The 18,145-nt window shown below is 40.9% G+C and overlaps 3 protein-coding genes across 16 annotated transcripts in view; 1 reads left to right on the forward strand and 2 right to left on the reverse strand.

The window, feature by feature from the left end:
• ttll5 (tubulin tyrosine ligase-like family, member 5) overlaps positions 1-3,874 on the reverse strand; it is a 47,301-nt gene extending 43,427 nt beyond the window's left edge. For 6 of the 8 annotated variants that reach the window (XM_030443677.1, XM_030443676.1, XM_030443675.1 and 3 more), the window contains exons 1-2: positions 2,829-2,949; positions 2,243-2,387 (exon numbers count right to left, since the gene is read on the reverse strand). In XM_030443677.1, coding sequence (XP_030299537.1) covers positions 2,243-2,301 — 59 coding nt within the window. In that variant the 5' untranslated portion in view covers positions 2,302-2,387; positions 2,829-2,949. Of the gene's footprint in view, positions 1-2,242; positions 2,388-2,720; positions 2,950-3,736 lie in introns of those variants that run through there. The other 2 variants (XM_030443672.1, XM_030443671.1) reach the window with 2 other exon arrangements.
• Positions 3,341-5,834, forward strand: erg28 (ergosterol biosynthesis 28 homolog). The gene is made up of 5 exons (XM_030443697.1): positions 3,341-3,501; positions 3,773-3,917; positions 4,805-4,895; positions 4,980-5,098; positions 5,220-5,834. The coding sequence occupies exons 2-5, from the start codon at positions 3,785-3,787 to the stop codon at positions 5,306-5,308; spliced, it is 432 nt and encodes a 143-aa protein (XP_030299557.1). The 5' UTR covers positions 3,341-3,501; positions 3,773-3,784; the 3' UTR covers positions 5,309-5,834.
• Positions 5,597-18,145, reverse strand: part of flvcr2a (FLVCR choline and putative heme transporter 2a) — a 31,027-nt gene continuing 18,478 nt past the window's right edge. For 5 of the 7 annotated variants that reach the window (XM_030443684.1, XM_030443683.1, XM_030443682.1 and 2 more), the window contains 10 exons: positions 16,708-16,849; positions 15,400-15,540; positions 14,273-14,340; positions 13,879-13,982; positions 11,935-12,045; positions 10,918-11,023; positions 9,999-10,110; positions 9,494-9,558; positions 8,273-8,395; positions 7,324-7,449 (listed from right to left, as the gene is read on the reverse strand). In XM_030443684.1, the coding sequence (XP_030299544.1) occupies positions 8,297-8,395; positions 9,494-9,558; positions 9,999-10,110; positions 10,918-11,023; positions 11,935-12,045; positions 13,879-13,982; positions 14,273-14,340; positions 15,400-15,540; positions 16,708-16,849 (948 nt within the window). In that variant the 3' untranslated portion in view covers positions 7,324-7,449; positions 8,273-8,296. Of the gene's footprint in view, positions 7,450-8,272; positions 8,396-9,493; positions 9,559-9,998; positions 10,111-10,917; positions 11,024-11,934; positions 12,046-13,878; positions 13,983-14,272; positions 14,341-15,399; positions 15,541-16,707; positions 16,850-18,145 lie in introns of all 7 variants that reach the window. The other 2 variants (XM_030443686.1, XM_030443685.1) reach the window with 1 other exon arrangement.

An 18,145-nucleotide genomic window follows, 5' to 3' on the forward strand; every position in this document is an offset into this window, starting at 1 on the left:
ACCGTCATGATTACGGAGATATGATATACAAAAGATGTCAAAGGTCTGAGACAAAAGGCCAAATTGCTGCCATCACAGTAACATTTTTTGGCAATGTATGACCATTTAAAAGCATGGTATGCAATTTCTAGGGGCCTCTCAATCAAAACAGAACAAAAGACGTAAGTAGTGTGGGATCACGGGAGTTGTTGTCTTCATTGTTTAACAACAAAGTCAATGGAAAAATCTAGAGACATGACTCATGCAGAAATGTTCCCACGGTGAAGTTTGCGTTCACCAACTTCCATCCTGAACGTTGCTGTCTCTCCAGAAGTCAACATGACGGCCGACCTTGAATTTTTATTGTTGGAAACATGAAGGATAGTGTGAGTACACCACTAAATGTGTACTAAAAGCAGAAACGATGCATATTACATCTTTAAGTTGAAATATTTGGTTGAATATGCAGATTAACTATTTGTTTTTTTTAAATACACAGAGTTGTCTTATGTAATCAGCATTAATTAAGACAGCAAGGCCTACTGTACACACTTTACAGTACTTTGTATCAGTTGACTAGAACAGACTTAAACATACAGTGCCTTTTCTAGAAATGTAAAAATCTATTTATTAGACAGACAATAGTTCCAAAACTGTTACCCTGAATGCTTGAATGTCTGATAGACCTATATCAAATCTGCATGAGATTGTTAATGCTAATTCTATCAAGCATCTGTTCATGTGTTCATGTTGTTTTAGTTTACAATAAAAACCTGAGTTAAGCCAAGTACAAATATCCGGGCATGCCTCATACTGAACATGTGTAGTACATGTACGTACATGTTGTGTCTTCATGTGTGCTATGTGCCTCTTGTGTTTGCCCTGCTGTAATCCTTCCCTCTGTTGTTGTTTGCATTATTTAGGGTTGTCAGTCATAAACCTTTACAACAAGTTAATCTCAAATTAAGAACAACAGCACTGGCCACCTACCCTGGCAACGACACACCGATAATCAAGGCTCACAGATATGACTGGTTCCGAGGCTACTGGTCACCTGGAGGTTAAACCCTAACACTAAGCAATCCAAACTAATTCAGTGGTTGGAAATTAGTCGGAAAGCAGGTGGCACACTGGTTCGCAGTACGGTATGACTAAGTATAGCTTAAGAGGGAATTAGTTGGCAGAAACAGGATAACATAGACCAACTGTTGCAGCTATGATATGGAGTTAGATGATGCCCTTCGCTCTCATTCAGTTAAACTTTCATCAATTATGCAAAATTGAAAGCCAGCTCAAGGCTTAATTTTGTCTAAATGCATCATGGCATACATTATTAAAGGGCTCGGGGCATCTTCAGTAATCCTGCATCGATAAGATTACACAGTCTATAAACCATGGCAAATTGCAAAGACAAAGAATACGGCCAGGGGAAAAAAAAAGGAAAATGATTGTTGTCGGCATGGTGTCACATTAATCCTGTATTTAAACTCTCCAGGAGGATCAGTGGGTTAGGAACTTAGCTGACACTAAGATGCAGGGGACCGTGAGCAATGTCCTCATCTCAATATGAAAGAAAGAGTATGAATAGCATCTCCATGGCAAATGTACTGTCTCATATGTTTAACATCACTCCACCGTCATCCAACACGCGTTCATTCATATGCCATAATAACATTAAATATAAATTCCAAACAGATGATGCGACACTCATGTTAAACATTAACATCAACAAATCATCAGATCGAGAAAAGACTGCAGTGACACTGGCCATAAAAGGTCGACGTTTAATAACAGCCTGTAAAGACAAATGCTTTTATGACATCATATGGTTTATGACTGTTTAACGAAAAAAGACTGTGCAAAGATATGAAGGGATACGTATCTAGAGAAAATACTCCCACAAAAGAGTATGTGTTGAGTATGCTCTGATGTAGACGTTTGCTCAGACCTGCTATTTAAAGGCTAATCACAGCTGAGGGCGACTCTGAGGTGATTTTGCATTTGGCTGTGCATGAAAAAAAAAACCTGTTAAAGAGTTTTCCGGGGAGCTTTTTGCTCATTCGAGGAGGATAGACTGCGTCAGACTGCAGAAGCTCTGGAGGCAAATATGTGACGCTGGGCTAAACAAAACTGACTTGACCACAAGCAACATAAACATGACAGCAGAAAACATAATATCATCTTTGTTTTGAAAGCATGTGATTTTGCAGTAGACTGAGACTTCTGCAAAACTGAAATTTGTAGTACTTGTGTTAACACTTACTCATGCTCGCTCTTTGAGGAGGACTCAGAGTCCTCCTTATCCCGGATCACAGCTGGCATCCTCACAGTAAGAGGGGACGAGCTGCCCAGTGAAATCTTCCTGGGATCAAGTAGGCAGGTTTTATCATGGCACCTATCACCTCCACCTGCAAAAACATGGAGGAGATGAGAGATGAGCTGCTGAGGTCCTGCTTCAGGTGATGGCAATAACAACACCAGTCACTGAATAACTCAGCTCTCGGTCTAGTCGTGCTTAATACCATATTAATAACCACGTTACTACGGCTCATCAACAAAGAGCATGGCTGGAGCATGTCTTCACACAGAACACAGTCCGTCGAGAACAGCTGCTTTCTAGCTCTACTTATCAATGAATGCATTGACGCTACGCTTCTATTAACGACACAATAGACAGAAGGCGTTCAGACCAAACACAGACAGATAAGCAAACAAGCGTTAGAGACTTCTTCGTTACTGACATGTTCCTTCAGCTTCCGGAAGCTACCCAGGTGCAGTCAGCTCAGTCAGAGAAGAAGACGTTTTTATAATAACACATTCACACACACTCACACACAATGTCAACTTGCCTTTATGCCTGAGCGCCTGCTTACTGCTAGCTGGTATCTCCAAGGCCAATTGATCATCGCGCTTAATCTTCCTGGTAACTACAACAACTGAGTGGCAACAGAGGAAAGCGCATGCGCACTCGCGGACAATAGTTTTTCGTCCACCTGTCCAAAATACTGCATCTACACAGAAGTGAGACCACAGCGACCGACCAGCAGAAAGAGAGCAAGTGTACTCAGTTTAAGAAGCTAAGTGTTCGCGAACAGTGCATTTAGTCATCGTATATCTTGAACGTGTGCACTGAATTAAAATAACGAATGAAACCTGACAAAATCTACTTATTACTGCTTCACATGTATGTTTTACAGGTTGTCCTCTCGCTCCACATGTACTCTTTGTTTGTACGTAGCCTTACGCCTACAGGTGACCAAGTTCCCTAGTTTTCATTGGTTGTGGGAGAAAGTGGGCGGGATCTGAGCGCCCGTATAGGCCAATCATATGAATGGTACGATTGGATGGAGCCATGTTTCAGATCTGTTATTGGTCGTCCCCACAGTCCAATATTGACAGACTTGCTATTGTGAATGTAACATCGTAGTCGTTTGGCTCGATTCCTACTTTGTTGTTTTGTATGCACTACTTCTTATTTTACTCTTAGGAGCATGTTGACACTGCAGTGACATATGCAACCAGGTAAATATGTGCGCCATTCATGTTTTTTTTAATCATTACAAGCTCATTAATTATATTAGAGGTACAGCAGCGTTAGCCTGTTATGTCACGTTGGTTATTATTAAAGACCACTTGCTAGCTGAAGACAGCCTCACTGTGATGTGTCAGTCAGGTAACATGCATGGAGACGCCTGCTATCCTGTCTGTAACAAAAACTAGCTACACTTCCGCCGTCCCTTAGTTTGAAGTTGTTTACCTGCACTGAACAGACTTGACTTCTCCTCTCTGACAGGTGACTGAAAACATGAGTCGCTTTCTGAACGTCCTGCGGAGCTGGTTGTTGATGGTGTCCGTCATCGCGATGGGAAACACCGTGCAGAGTTTCAGAGATCACAGCTTTTTGTCAGAGAAGCTCTACACGGGCACGCCAGAGTTTGGTGAGACATGACAGCCCGACAATATAATGTCACCATGATTTTTTTAAATGCTCACGACTTGGTATTATTTCTCAAAACATATCTATACGGTTTTTTTTGTTTGTTTGTTTTTTTTTAAATATCTCAACCTTTAGAGAGTAATACCTGAAATGTCAATGCTCTCTGATGGACAATGTACGTTTTTCAAAAGACCGCGAACATTGACATTTTTCAGTATTGCAATTTCATGTGATTTATCAGATAGCAATATTGTGATGATTGTTGCAGAAAATGACCCAAATGCAGACTGTAGGCAGGCAAGTGGTGGAACCAAAAAGGATGAAAAGCTGATGACAAAAAGCAGGCAGGTGGCGAACACCAAGAAAAACAGCCCAAAGTAGAAACAAAACAAAAGCAGTGAAATACAGAAACATTTAAAATCTAAACTAAGTACAAACAGAAGGGAGCATAGGCAGGAACGCAGATGAAGCACAAGGAAACAAAACAGAGCAAACACCGACAAACTGACAACAGAAAGAGTGAAAACACATGGACTGAATCCACAGCAGGCTGATCAGGGACAGGTGAAACTTATCAGTACAGCCCAAGGGAGAGAAAACAAGACAAAGAAGGGAAATAACACAACATGACACATGAGGATGAACCTTATAAAGCAAAAAGGAAACAATGGAACTGACTGCCAACATCATGACAAATGTTGTTTTTGTGATAATCCTATATCAGATTGAAATAGTTTGTCTGTGCCCAGTCAATTAACTGATTAAGGCAGATTCACCCTCTTCTGTTTCTGTCACTTACACACTTTGGATATACATATGGCTATGTTATAAGATTATTATTCCAACTCCTGTGTTCCTGATTTTTTTCATTTCTTCACATTTCCTTAGTAAATGGCCTCCAAGCGCGAACATTTGGTATTTGGACGCTGCTGTCATCGATCATTCGCTGCGCCTGTGCCATTGATATCCAGAACAAAACGTAAGACGGCTTCTCACTTCCTGCACCATGTTTACGTCTGCAGTCTTCATGTGTTCTCACTGTCTGTCCTACTGTCTCCCGCAGGCTGTATCACATCACCCTATGGACATTTGTGCTGGCGTTGGGCCACTTCCTGTCTGAAGCTTTCATCTACAAAACTGCCCCTCTGACCATCGGGGTCATGGCACCTCTCATTGTGGCAAGTAAGTGAGGAGTGATGGGAAATATATTGATATTACCCCTCACATGATGACATTTCAGTTTGTAGAAGGGATTAAATCATTTTGTTGTTAAAATTAACAGCATCGTCACATGTTTTTGTAGGTTTCTCTATCCTAGGAATGCTGATTGGATTCCAGTGTATTCCAGAGTCACAGGAGGAAGTCGGAGCACGACAGAAGAAGCGCAACTGATTTTCCCGCGCTCCATCTAATGCACCTCCACAGTGACCATCAGACACTTGTGACTGGGCAGAGTGTGCTGCTTCTTGCCTTGAAGAACATGAGATTCAGATTTAACTTCCTATTGGGATGCTACTATAGCCTATGTACACCTCCATCTGTTCCTGATGTTGCCCTGGTATTTTACTTTAAACTTGACAGTTGTGATGTTTGCTTGGTTTTAAAGTTTTGCAGTTGTGGTTACAGCTGTGGTGTCGCCAAGTGAAATGATTCAAGCGGAGATTTCTTTCAGAATGTTGATGTTATTCAATGTTGTTTTATTTCACCAGACCACCGTTTCCTGTCCTTTTTTAATTCATGATTTACCAAAGACCTCAGATGTACAGTATAAAACTATGCTCTTCATTACAAAGTATCACAAACAAGTATATCAGATATGATTCTCGCTGTTGGTTCTATGCTGTGAACATTTTGTACACCCTTTAAATTTAAACACAGTGATTGTCCTATAAAACATTTAAAAAATGAAATGATTTGATTACAGTGTGAGACTTCTTGTTTCCAAGGGCGTTATTGCATTTTGTGCAGTATTTTTGACAAACATCTAACATTCTGTGCTGCTCAGATCTCATATTTTGGTTTAAGAGAGCTTCAAGAGAATTGCTGTGGGATTTAATTGCATCTTAATATCATCTTTAATATTGCAATATACAACAAGAAATGAATGCGTTTTTATTTGACCATATTAGTGATTTGTACGCATTAATTTCCTAATACAGAGGCAAATTGTTTACCCTTAAAAAATACTTCAAAAACTTTTCAGGGAACCACAGTATTTTGTAATTCACCAAACTGTCTGGTTTTAATGCAGCTTTTATATAATTTTACAAAGTTTCAAATGAATTATTTTGTTAATATTTCAAAAGTAATTTGTTGTTAGTAAAAAAAAGTATACGTGTACAGAGTGATTATATCACAGGTGTTATCCAAGCTATTTTGCTGGATATGAATACAGGTGTGCCTTGAGATTTTGGCCTACCCTTTGGTGTGCCTTTGGCACAAAAAGTGTGAAAACCACTGCACTAGACTGATCTAGAGCCTAATTTGAACTACAGTGAGAATTAATTAATGGGAGACAAAAGGTTTAAAAACCCTTGGTGTGCGGAAACATTTTCACAGCACTATTAAATGTCCTGAAATGCAATTGAAAGAGTAACTGGCACTGATCAAAACCACATAATCACTATAAAATACAGATAATAACAGAAAACTTGTCACAAAACATAAAGTATAACATGATGACAAACTGTATCAACACGGGTTACACCGCATGAACTACATCTCTCAGTAACACATTTATAGTATGGTACATAAAAACATTTTCTTGTGTAAATTGACAACTGCAGTAGATTTATTTGCCTAATCCGCCATCATGTCTAATGCTGCTCTTGTGTGTCAATCCAGACAATCATCACCAAATGTCACCAAAACCGGCCCTCCAAAGTGTACTCAGATGCACAGCATCAATTGTATTTATAATCAGCAGCAAAACACGTCAGAGTCTGAATTTAACATGCTTATTCTAAAGACAGAACTCTCAACATCAGGAAATACTCAAAAGTTTAAATGTTGCACCAGATAGGTAGAACATTATGCCAACACTAATCAGAGAGGGACAGTAAAAGCTCAGGAAACAGAGTTAAGAGTCTCTAGAGGCAGATGCATTGCACTGACAAGACATGTAAAATGCCCACAATGGATTATAATGTAAAAAAAAACAGGTATCAAGTTTGTTCCCCTTGTGCTTGATTCACTTGTGCTTGCTTTGGGATGAGCTAAGGTGCACTTGGGATATTAGTGTGTCTCAATGGTGTCCATACAGTACTTCCTGTTACAGTATAATCAAGTACAAATATGCTGCAGGTCTGCTGGTTCTTTGGCTGCTCAGTGTAGGTCAGCTTACATGTGATCACTCTTCACAGCAGCCTTTTTCCCTCCCTGGCCGTGTGTGCATGTTTATGCATTTTGTCAGTATTTCTGTTTGTATCTGTGCATGGTGTCATTGACGGAGGGAGCATATGTCCTCCTCATAACTTCCTGTCTCTCAGGATTTCATTTGGAGAGACGTCTCCTTCCAGATCAGCTGTCACTTTCTGCAAAGGATGAGAACGGACAGCGGTTACAATCACACTGAAAAACACATGAGGACAAGTTGTGGTTTTTCCAACTCATCACATAATTTGAGAAAGACAATCGCACAATAATTCAATACATTATCATTAACTTTGTTCACCAAAAATGTCATATCACTTTCAAATTTTACCTTTAAAATGTTTTTTTTGATGATAGCAACATGTACAGTATCAACAACAAAACATAATGTTTTTTCTTAAATATCAATTTTATCTTCATTTTGAGTTTTATTGGGGGTCGAAATGCCAGTATGATCCATGGTTACAGCAGGTGAACCTGTTTCAGAGCTGATGGTGAAGTAGAGAACGTATTTCAGTTATACCAGTACTGCTGTTGTGAAGAGTGTTTCCATCACCTGGTGTCAAAATTACTACAAAGTGTCTAGAATCAGCAGAGTAGATTGCCTCAGTCAGCAGCTGAGGCACAGACTGCAATGGCTGCAACGTAATTATTCAGGGCAACTTCGACCGTCAAAGGCTCCAATTGATATTCTGTCTGATTTCAGAAACAGTTCCTCCAGAGCAAGACCCTTTGTCATGAACCCCAGTCGTCATATATACATCCAAACATGTAAACATATGGCCCAGGCTTAAAAATGCAAGGATTCCTCTATCATCTTTCTAGGCTGAAACACAATATTGGTTTGTGACAATTTGTAACAGTTTTGTTGAATGTTGGCAGATTTGTTCAAAGTTTGTTTACTGCCATATGTGACTGTTTTGTGTGTTTGTTCATGGTAAATTTTGACTGGCTGTTAAAGCTTCAGAAAGTGTGTGCCCCTACCTGAGCAGGTGTGCATTTTTGGTTCTAGTGAGGCTGTAGGTTTATGTCAAGACTGGCCCTTTTCTGTGCGCCGCTGCATGCTGTAGCCCCGTAGTCCTGCACCGATGTCATGGAGTCTGTAGGCTGGAATGATAGCTTGGGTGTCACACCTCTGAGGGGCCCAGAGGGGCCGCCTCATCCTTAACCATGTCCTCCATACCACACCACCACCAACACCAGACTGCCCCCTACCGAAACCTGCACAACCAGCTAATACTGCGTGCTACCTGTGCTCCACAGCCTTTAGTGAGGAGAATATGCAGTATAACATGCTTAATTTGATGTAACCTTAATCAAAAATGTATCTTGACTATTTGTCTGGCATTATACATTTAAATATGTCACATTTATTGACCTATTCCAGCTCATTTTTCAACTTCTGTGCCTGTATCGTTGGTTGGTTTCTAACAATTTAGCAGAACCGGCTTCATCAATCAAACAACGAACCCTAACCCTTATTTAAGTTGTGTTAGTGTGCAGGAGTGTTATAGGAGCTTTCCATTTAAGCCACGTTCTTATTATTAGGAGTGGAACATGAACATGAACCGAGAGAGAACAGGAAAGACAGGAGAGGGGGGCCCAAGCTTGTTTTTACACAAGGCAGCGAGCGAGCAGCAGAAGACACGCAATGTCAAGAACGATTTTGTTAATTGTTAAAAATTTAAAGGTGATTCTGCGCGGCCGGTGGCCACTGAGTTTCACCAAATCTTCTTATGTGATATTTTACCTAAATGGGAGCATAAAAAGATGCAAAAAGATGTGTGTCCTAGATTAACTAACTAAATTAACTCTGATTTTACTAATTAATCGTGGGTTTTGGTGTCATATTATCAGATTGTTAAAAAAGCTTTACAAAGCACGTCTTTGTTCGAGTTCAAAACTTGTTTAGGATTTTATGGTAAACGATAATAAACATGCTGTTAGAGCAAGTCAGAGAGCTGCCCAACAAAGCTGAATTGCGCTTTCTGCAGACAGCATTTGAGAACAGAGGATGTTTTTAGTGAGTTTAGAGAGAAAGTTTTCACCAGTGCAGCAGTGCAGCCCCTGCATTCAGCGGTGTCTGCAGCAGTGTGAGGACAGAGCATACAGTGCAGAGCCAGGGCGGCACCTGATACATTCCCTCTCCACTAGGATGTGAAGATCCCGCCCATACCTTCATGTGACACACACAGAAGTACTCACACTCACTGTCTGCACCTCGGCCTTAAGGTTGGCCTTCTGTCGTCGGAGGTCCGACTTGATGAACCCTGAGATAAACACGGCAGAGAAGGAATCATTTAGCTTAAGACAATCATGGTCTTGGTGTTTATTCAAACTTAAAATAAAGACAATAGTTTGGAATCACTTCTGTCATTCAGTGTATTTAAGGTTGAATAAGAAAAACAACACAGAGGATGGGTAACTAGTAAAGTGCATTAGAAAATATGGTTACTAAAGAAAGGGCTCGTTTGGTGCTTCATACAAAAAGAGCTTCAGTTTACTGAATTTTGTATTTAATAAATAGTGACTCATAATTCTGTCACTAGGGGGCAACCTTACACTGTGAAAGATGGGACTGCGCGTGTAAGGCAAGGAGTGTAAACACAATTTAAATCACCACGCTCAACCTCTAATCACGTGCACGTCCACAGCTGCTGACACAAGTTCAATGTTCACTCTTGTTTTACAGGAAAGGTTAATATCTTACCTGTTATCACTGTTCCTATCAGCAGGAAGATACTCAAGAAGATGTTCCCTGCTAGAGTGCCCCATTTATCTATGATCTTCCCTTGGGAGATGGTGAAGATGATTCCAAAGATCTGAAAGGAGAGAAAATAAATATTATATTATAGTATAATATCAAATATTTTCTATTCTGTCATGTCTGTGTCTTCTTCACAGTTAACTATAAGTTAAGTTCAGTTAAGTACAGTTCTTCTACATACAAGAAAGGTCAGAGCAGACTGTATCTGCTGAGGAAGCTCAGGTCCTTTGGAGTGCAGAGGGCACTCCTGACCTCTTTCTATGACTCTGTGGTGGCATCAGCCAATTTCTATGGGGTAGTCTGCTGAAGGAGCAGCATCTCGGCAGCAGACAGGAGGAGACTTGATAAACTTATCAAGAAGGCCAGCTCCATCCTGGGATGTCCTCTTGACCCAGTGCAGGTGGTGGGAGAGAGCAGGATGATGGACAAGCCGTGATCGCTGCTGGTGCAGGAGTCCCATCCCCTGCAGGTCACTGTCAAAGCACTGGGCAGCTCCTTCAGCAACAGACTGATACACCCCAAGTGTGTGAAGCAGAGGTATCGCAGGTCCTTCCTTCCTGCTGCTGTCAGACTGTACAACCAGCACTGCTCCCTATAGACGTTTAGACGTCTGGTCAATTTTTCTTGACACCTATATTTATTATTATTTATATTTGTGAATAAAAAATTGCTGTTAATTTTGTACTATATCATGTTTATATGTATATACATCTTTTCTATTTCTTACTTTTTAAAATTATATTGTTTATCTTTGCTATTGGTTTTGTCTTTTGAAATATTCTGTTGTTTGGCTGCTGGGACAAAAAAATTTCCCCGTCTGCGGGACTTTAAAGGATTTCTGATTCTGATTCTGATTACTGACCTGAGCTGAACAGTTGAGCAGCCCAGATGAGGTTCCCTCTGATTCTGGATAGGTGAGCTCTACGGCAAACTCAAAGCCCAGAGGCAGATATCCAGTCATGAAGAAGCTGCAGACAGACGGACAGACAGACAGACAGATAGACAGACAGTGAAACAAGCACTGAAGATCATATCGGAGGCTTCATTGAAGATGTGTGTTCTGCTGTAGTTTTCATCCCAACAGTGCCACAAATTTAAAAGTAGGCCAAGTGTAAATTGCTGTATAATACATCCTGTCTGGCTTTCAGGAAAGAAAAGGAATTGCTATGGAAACCAGCTATGGGCATAATCAGCTTACCATAAATAGCAATAATTGTGGGGACAAAAGGCATGTGGAATGGGGGGGGAACGGAGAGCGTTAATTTTTGCTTTGACAAAGTGGGTCTAATGTGAGATGAGAGAAACGCAGAGAAACATGAACTACTTACAGCTTCACTGGAATAATTTGAAGCTCTACTAGACAGACCAGGTTCATCAGAAGTGTCCTGAAATGTGTCAACCTTCTCTTCGGACATCATTTTTTAAAGTCAGTTGCACTGAACTCGATGAGGCCATGTCTTCAACTTCAGAATGACCAAATATTATTGGGTTTATAGGTTTGATTTCTATCCCAGTCCCACTTGAACATCACATGTAATTACATTCATGACTTAACAATCACATTTGGGGGAACTTTAAGGGTTTCTATGTAACAATTTGTAGCACTTAACGTGTATGAATCACTTTTTTACTGGACATATGTGAGTGGATTTGGACATGACGGGGAAAAATGTTACCTTATTTGGCTCACAAATTTAAAAGGCAAAACAATCGCGAGCCACTCTAAACTTCTACCGACCAACAGGGTTCCTTTTAAATAAACCAAATGACGAGAAACTGATGAGATACAAGGTTATCACATGTTGGCTAGGTTACCTGCCAATGTTACCTGCCGCAGTTAACAGGACCCCTGTGGCCTTACACAATGAAGGTAACCTACCCTAGACCTCCAGCTGTGATAAACACCACCCACAGATGACCCAGGTTGAGGGTGAAGGCGTAGACCAGCATCCCAATCAGAGAGAGGAGGTAGACGACCAAGGTGGTTTGTCTGAGAAGACAGGAAATGAATACCAATCATTAAGTGGCATGAAAGTGATTAACAAACAGCACACACTGTTCGTGGGTTACACATGTTGCTTTGCTCAACCCTCTAGACTTAGAAACGTAGAAATCCAATGTAATCTGACTTTCCATGAATGTATAAAACTCAGATTTTCCATGAATGTATAAGACTCTCAACCTTGTGATATGGCTCACGTTGCTGCGAGTGTGCCAAAGCTGATCAGGACAAAGAAATACTTTCATCATCACTAACTAGGGGAGATTTTCTATACAAACTTGTTAAAGTGTGGCCTAGATGTCAGAGAATTACAGTGATTTATTCAATTATAGCATACATTCTGATAATTATTTGGGTGCTGAAGGTCACATGATGCATGCTGCCTTTATATATTGTTATTATAACCGTGATTGTTTAAAAGTTGAGATGCTGTGTAAACTTTAAATAAAACAGAATGCAATCATTTGCAAACAAGTCGTGTTTACCAGAATAAGCAGAAGCATATATTTACAACAAAACAAATGAAGTTCTTGGGGGGAAACATTCAATATTTTGAATGGATTAGACAAATTCTGTTTTATTTGTTCGTCAAACAGCGTCTTGGAAACAGCGGGTTGTGTATCGAAGTTACCTTCTCACAGGTACAGCAAGTAGGGTTTAACTGGGAGCAGTGGGACCATCTACAGAGCCAGTAGCTCCTCTACTCCACATTAAACATGCATCATATCATGTTCATCTATAACATTAGCATGATTCATATTATAGCACAACAGGAATAATGCCTCCCAATATCCACTGCAAGAGATTAAATTTAAAATTATTTTTATGACAATAATAAGTCAGATTTTTAGTGTCACTTCTTTTTTCCAGATTGATGTTTCACTTGAAATAAAATCCCTCACTGCATGACACAGTATAGCTGAGTCACTGATGGCTCCTTGTTAAGTCTAAGGCCATCTGCACAAACAGGCTTACTCCGGTGAAGCTCTCTCTCTCACGTACACAACCACGCGTGAAATCCTGCTGCACAATATTTTTGTTAATATAACTTAGTCCTCTGACTCTCCCACATGGGACAATAGGAGTGTGAGGGTCAACAACATGACTGCTTTGGCAGCGAAGCATTCTGATGGCATGTACGGCATCTGAGGATCGAGGAATTTTTTTCCAGTCATAATAGTTTGCATGCCAGATCCCTGAAGGCAGAGTGCCAAACATCCAGGACTCAGAAAACTGGAGGTAAATATTAATTCTCAGGATGGTATTGATATGCTCACTCAAGAAATAAAGAATTGGATACTAATCAGATATTTTCACTTGTAAGAATGAATTATTAGCATTTTCAGTGTTTAATGTGCTGGCACAAGGCCTGAGTAGCGCCCCGGGAGGAGCAGCAGAGTTTAGCCTGTCAGTTCAGATAAGCAGAGAGGGACTTCAGATATAAAACTCACTTCCGCTGGATTCTCATTCATGCCCACTTTGAACAAAAGCTTTAATTCACTTGGACATCTCCCTGTGAAGGGATGCTTTAAAAGACATTCCGTGCAGAGAGCCCACATTTCAAAGCATCGACAACACTGCAGCAAGCAAGAGTGACTGTTGACCCTTAAGACTGTAAAAAAAATATGTCGGAGCACTTTCAGACCTTTTAAGAGGTCATGGTAGTGAGTTTGAAAAAACAATTCCAAATAATGTTAACATCTATGATGCAGACTAAGGTCAACAGACTTATTTGTCTTGAGACCTTTTTTTTGTCGTTCCCTGATGCATTACGTTAGCTCAGTCGGGCATTTTTTATGACCTTCTACAGAAATGTCTTACTTGTAGGTTTTGGTCTTGTCCAGCCAAATGCCACATATGAGCGAGCCGACCATACCAGCAACGACAATTGTCAGACCAATTCTCCCAGCATTCACCTCTTCACCCTGAGAGGAAAAACATTGACATTTCTGGTTTAACAGTCACCAAAAAACACCTGAGACATTGTTATCTTGCCCTCAAAGCTCTGAGCCATAACAATCCCCGGGTTATCTCACTCAGGGTCATCAAGAAGCCACACAAATGTCTACACGTGGAGCCTACTGACACTGAGCAGCAGGAAGGGATGGTGAAGGAATGTAGAAAGAAACAAATAAAGTGAAATAAAAGCTAATGTGGTTGGAAATAAAGCACATAAGGCAGTAGCAGGTGGCAGAGCAGACACACTGGGACTTACGGGATAGTGTTCAATGATCATCCGATTCAACAGTGTGGAGACAGCATAGAAGCAGCCAACGTTTAGCCCTGCGGACGACAAACAGAATCTATTTTAACAAGACCTGTAGGGTAATTAAAAGGTCCAGATGGGACCTCGTGCTGCCCCCTTAAAACACGGCAGACAACCTCACACATCAAATGTATAGCAGCCTTCAGACCTTTTAATTACTTCTCTACCAAAAGCTCACACTGGGAGCGCCTGTCAATCATTACTTCTTACTTATAAAATGTCTCTAAGATCAAGGACCTTAAAGGGACAGTTCACCCGAAAGTCAAATAGGGTACTTAATTGGCTGAGGTGTAAAATTTGCTCACTTAGTTTGCTTAGTTAACTAGCCTCTCGTCCGCGAGTACATGTAAGCTTACTTCTGCGTGCGGTGATAAGCTTAGTGTGTGTAGTTCAGATAAAAAGAAAATAGCTCCTACATGAAACTGCTCACAACAAGGTCTGTGGTTTAACTTTAGTAACCGGGGTCATGACGTCTGGAAAGAAACATTCCTGTTGAGTCACTCAAATGTTTGTTTTTTTCCATAATATTCAGTAAGCATCGCTAATCTCCACGGCCGACAAAACTCACTAACTTAAACCAAAACCATCCAAATGGACAAATGGCACCACAGGTAAGAGAAAAACATGTATTTTGATTTTGGGGTGAACTGTCCCTTTAAAATCCCATTATTTAGACAGGTTAGGCTGTAGATTTGCAGACTAATACATTTTAATCACACGGTCAATCATTAACATTGTTTTCATTAAGTAGTGACCTTTGAGCAAAAAGTGACATCTCAAAAAACCTTTAGATCAATTCAGCACGCCCGCAGTAGACTGGACGTCTACCTTAGTCAATTGAAGTCATGTGTTATGATGACACATCCATTCATAAGCTGATAAAGACTGGGGGTTTCCAGATGTTGGGGGATGGGATGGCCTCAACAATGATGCAATCAAGGCACCTTTATGACACTTCCTCCACTGCTAGCCTAATGATCTCATTACATGTTGCATTCCTATAAAAACTTAAGCATCTAGCCAGTACAAGTCTCCTGTCCCACTCTGTTTGTGGAAGGCATCAAGAAGGGACCCACCATAGCTGAGCACTAGCAGCATGAAGGGCTTGTTGCGCAGCAGCCTCATGATAGAAGCTGTGTACGAGTACTCGTCAGGGGGGATGTTCCTGGCCTGAGCCTGGGCCTGGGAGGGGGGGATCTCTGGTCTCTCCTGAAACACTGGAAAACAAAACACACTCAATAGTTCAGTGAGGTTGTGTGTTTGTTTGGGATTGAAGAAATTTATCGGAGGGAGGAAAACAGTCCTTTCATTAAGCATGTTGTTGTGGGAGTGTATCATCTGTTCTATGATCAGTGTAAGGCCGGAGGTCATACTGACAGCAGGAGCAGTGACAGTGGGAGCCAAATGTGTGTGTGTGTGTGTGTGTGTGTGTGTGCGCGCGTGCATGCGTGCGTGCGTGTGTGCGTAAGTGTGCGTGTATGTGCATGTGTGTGTGTGCGCGTGTGATCATTCTTGTACATGACAGCAAACCAGTATTGGACATTCCAATAAAAGATAATTCAGTTAATCTGTTTGCTCTGGCCGACTAAGAATCAACTGTGTGAGACACCCCGCTGTAAGTCACCTAAACAAATAATAATGTTAATAATCATCGATGTTCTATGAAGCTAATTTTTTACCTTTTAAAAAAGGTATATAGATACATTAAAGAGCATTCTAACTGAACTGATTGGTGAAGCTTTGGTGTGTTTCTCTGTCTGTGGAGGTGAAAGGACGATTTCACAGAGCTGGGGGGGGGGGGGTATAAATTCATAAAACATTTCCACGACTCCCCTGACTTTCTCCTTGTATTTCACATCATGTCCAAACGCATCTCATCAAAAGGTGGACAATTAGAGCAATTACTGCAGCTGCTCTTCCAGTGAACTGCGGTTTTGAGTTTTCGGTAGAAAGCACATCTCAGGGGGACGCAGCTCTCTGGCAGTGCTGCCAGAGGAGCAGCCCAACAACCAGATAAGAAGCTCTACCGTATAAACATGAATAAAACTGTGCATCGAACAATGGCATTTGATGCTGCAAAAATCCTTCGGGTGAACAATTTGTGTTCTCATCTAAAAATAGCATGACAATGACAACTTAAAAATATCAAACCCCGGTGGAATTATTGTGAGGGGCAAATTGAGTTAGATAACAGTTTTGTCACTGTCTCAGTCAATGGAAAACACAACCTGTCAGGATCACTCTTTGCTTTCTATATTTTTACAACCATGACTGTAGGAGTTGTATGACATTGAAAGGCGCTGTTACTGCGTGAGTGAGCAAAAAGAGACCTGACAGGCCCTTTACTCACTCGATGAGCCTGTGGATGTGAATAATCATCTTACCGATGATCACGAGAATAAAGATGACGCTGGCCACTCCTGCGCTGATGTAGAACATGATTCTGATGTGGTACGCCAGCTCATTCATATCGTCCACATTGGGCACAAGGATGGGTGGGATCAGGAACCCAATGGCAATACCCATCTGTGAGAGAGAGGCACAAATTTAAATAAATGACTCTGTGCCTCCAGCTGACGACCACACAAACAAATACAGTCAGTACACTTCAATTAAGGAGACGTCATTGTTAAAGTGGAAAAAGGTTGAAAAGAAAGAAAGCTCGTAGAAAAGGGTAAGATTTTTAATCTGCCTTGATAAGAAAACTGATGCAACTTAAGTACACATCTGGCATTTGACTGTTTGACATTTGTGTGAGTGATGGCTACCTGCTATTGTGAGCACATCAGTGACACGCTCTTTCACTTGTACATACTGGCGACATTCAAAATATGTCAAGAGTTTGACCTTTCCAGAAGATATTCTTATTCACTTTCTTGCTGCACATTTGCTCTGTAAATAAAGAGCTAGAGCCACGAGACACTTAGCTTAGCCTAGCATGAAGACTGTAAAATGGCGGGAAACAGCAAAATGTAACAAAATCTCCCAAATAGCACCTCTGAAAATTATTTTACAAACATATTGTATAGTGTTTCTGAGTAAAAGCTTAAATGTGCAGTTTTATGGAGGATGTGTCGGACAATTTCTTGTCTAGGAGTGACTTTACTGCATTAGGGTTTCTGCTCCCTTTAGGATTGTAAGATATGGTCACAATTTCAGAATCATCAGAATACTTTACTTATTAGAATACTTTATTGCTAGTTAAACAGGCTAGCTGTTTCCAGTCCTTATGCTAAGCTAACCAGCTGCAGTCTGCAATCTTATAATCGGCGGACAGATATAAGAGTGGTACTGATCATCTCTTTTTCAATCTCCACAAGGAAGTGAATAAGCATATCTTTAAAAATGATTTTAAAAAACTGAAACTGTTGTTTTATGAACTAGCGGTACTGTGAGGGGTCTTGTTTGTGTGGACATGTTCTAGGCAAGAAGATACAACGTCTGAAATTTTACATTCTAAAAATCCTCACCACCCTCCCACCCTCACCACTTAGTGGATCTGGGACAAATGCCACATGAGTAGTGCCCACTTCTTCAGCTTCTTACAGCCTCAAGAGCATTCCAGGGGGGACACCAGCCGAGGTCCCTCCGCTCTAGGGGTAAGGTGAGAGAAGGGAAAAGGGCAAAAAGTGACAAGACATGTCCCTGAAGGAGGAACAAACCTGTGAGGCGAGGAAGCAACAAAAATATATCAGACCGAGTCGGGGAATATTAAAGTCAACATGATGGATAGATCTGTACGTGTTCCCCTAAGCAGCACTCAGTGATACTTGAACTGTTGCTGCATTGATGTTAGGCATCTTACAGTAGCTACAATCATTA

Source organism: Sparus aurata, chromosome 16, assembly GCF_900880675.1.
Source record: "Sparus aurata chromosome 16, fSpaAur1.1, whole genome shotgun sequence".
Classification (NCBI taxonomy): domain Eukaryota; kingdom Metazoa; phylum Chordata; class Actinopteri; order Spariformes; family Sparidae; genus Sparus; species Sparus aurata.

What these genes read in the sequence shown, in the direction of transcription:
- erg28 (XM_030443697.1), top strand. Translation starts at nt 3,785, where the DNA reads ATGAGTCGCTTTCTGAACGTCCTGCGGAGCTGGTTGTTGATGGTGTCC. An exon ending in CACGGGCACGCCAGAGTTTG is followed by an intron (nt 3,918 to 4,804) that starts GTGAGACATGAC and finishes ACATTTCCTTAG; the next exon opens with TAAATGGCCTCCAAGCGCGA. An exon ending in ATTGATATCCAGAACAAAAC is followed by an intron (nt 4,896 to 4,979) that starts GTAAGACGGCTT and finishes TGTCTCCCGCAG; the next exon opens with GCTGTATCACATCACCCTAT.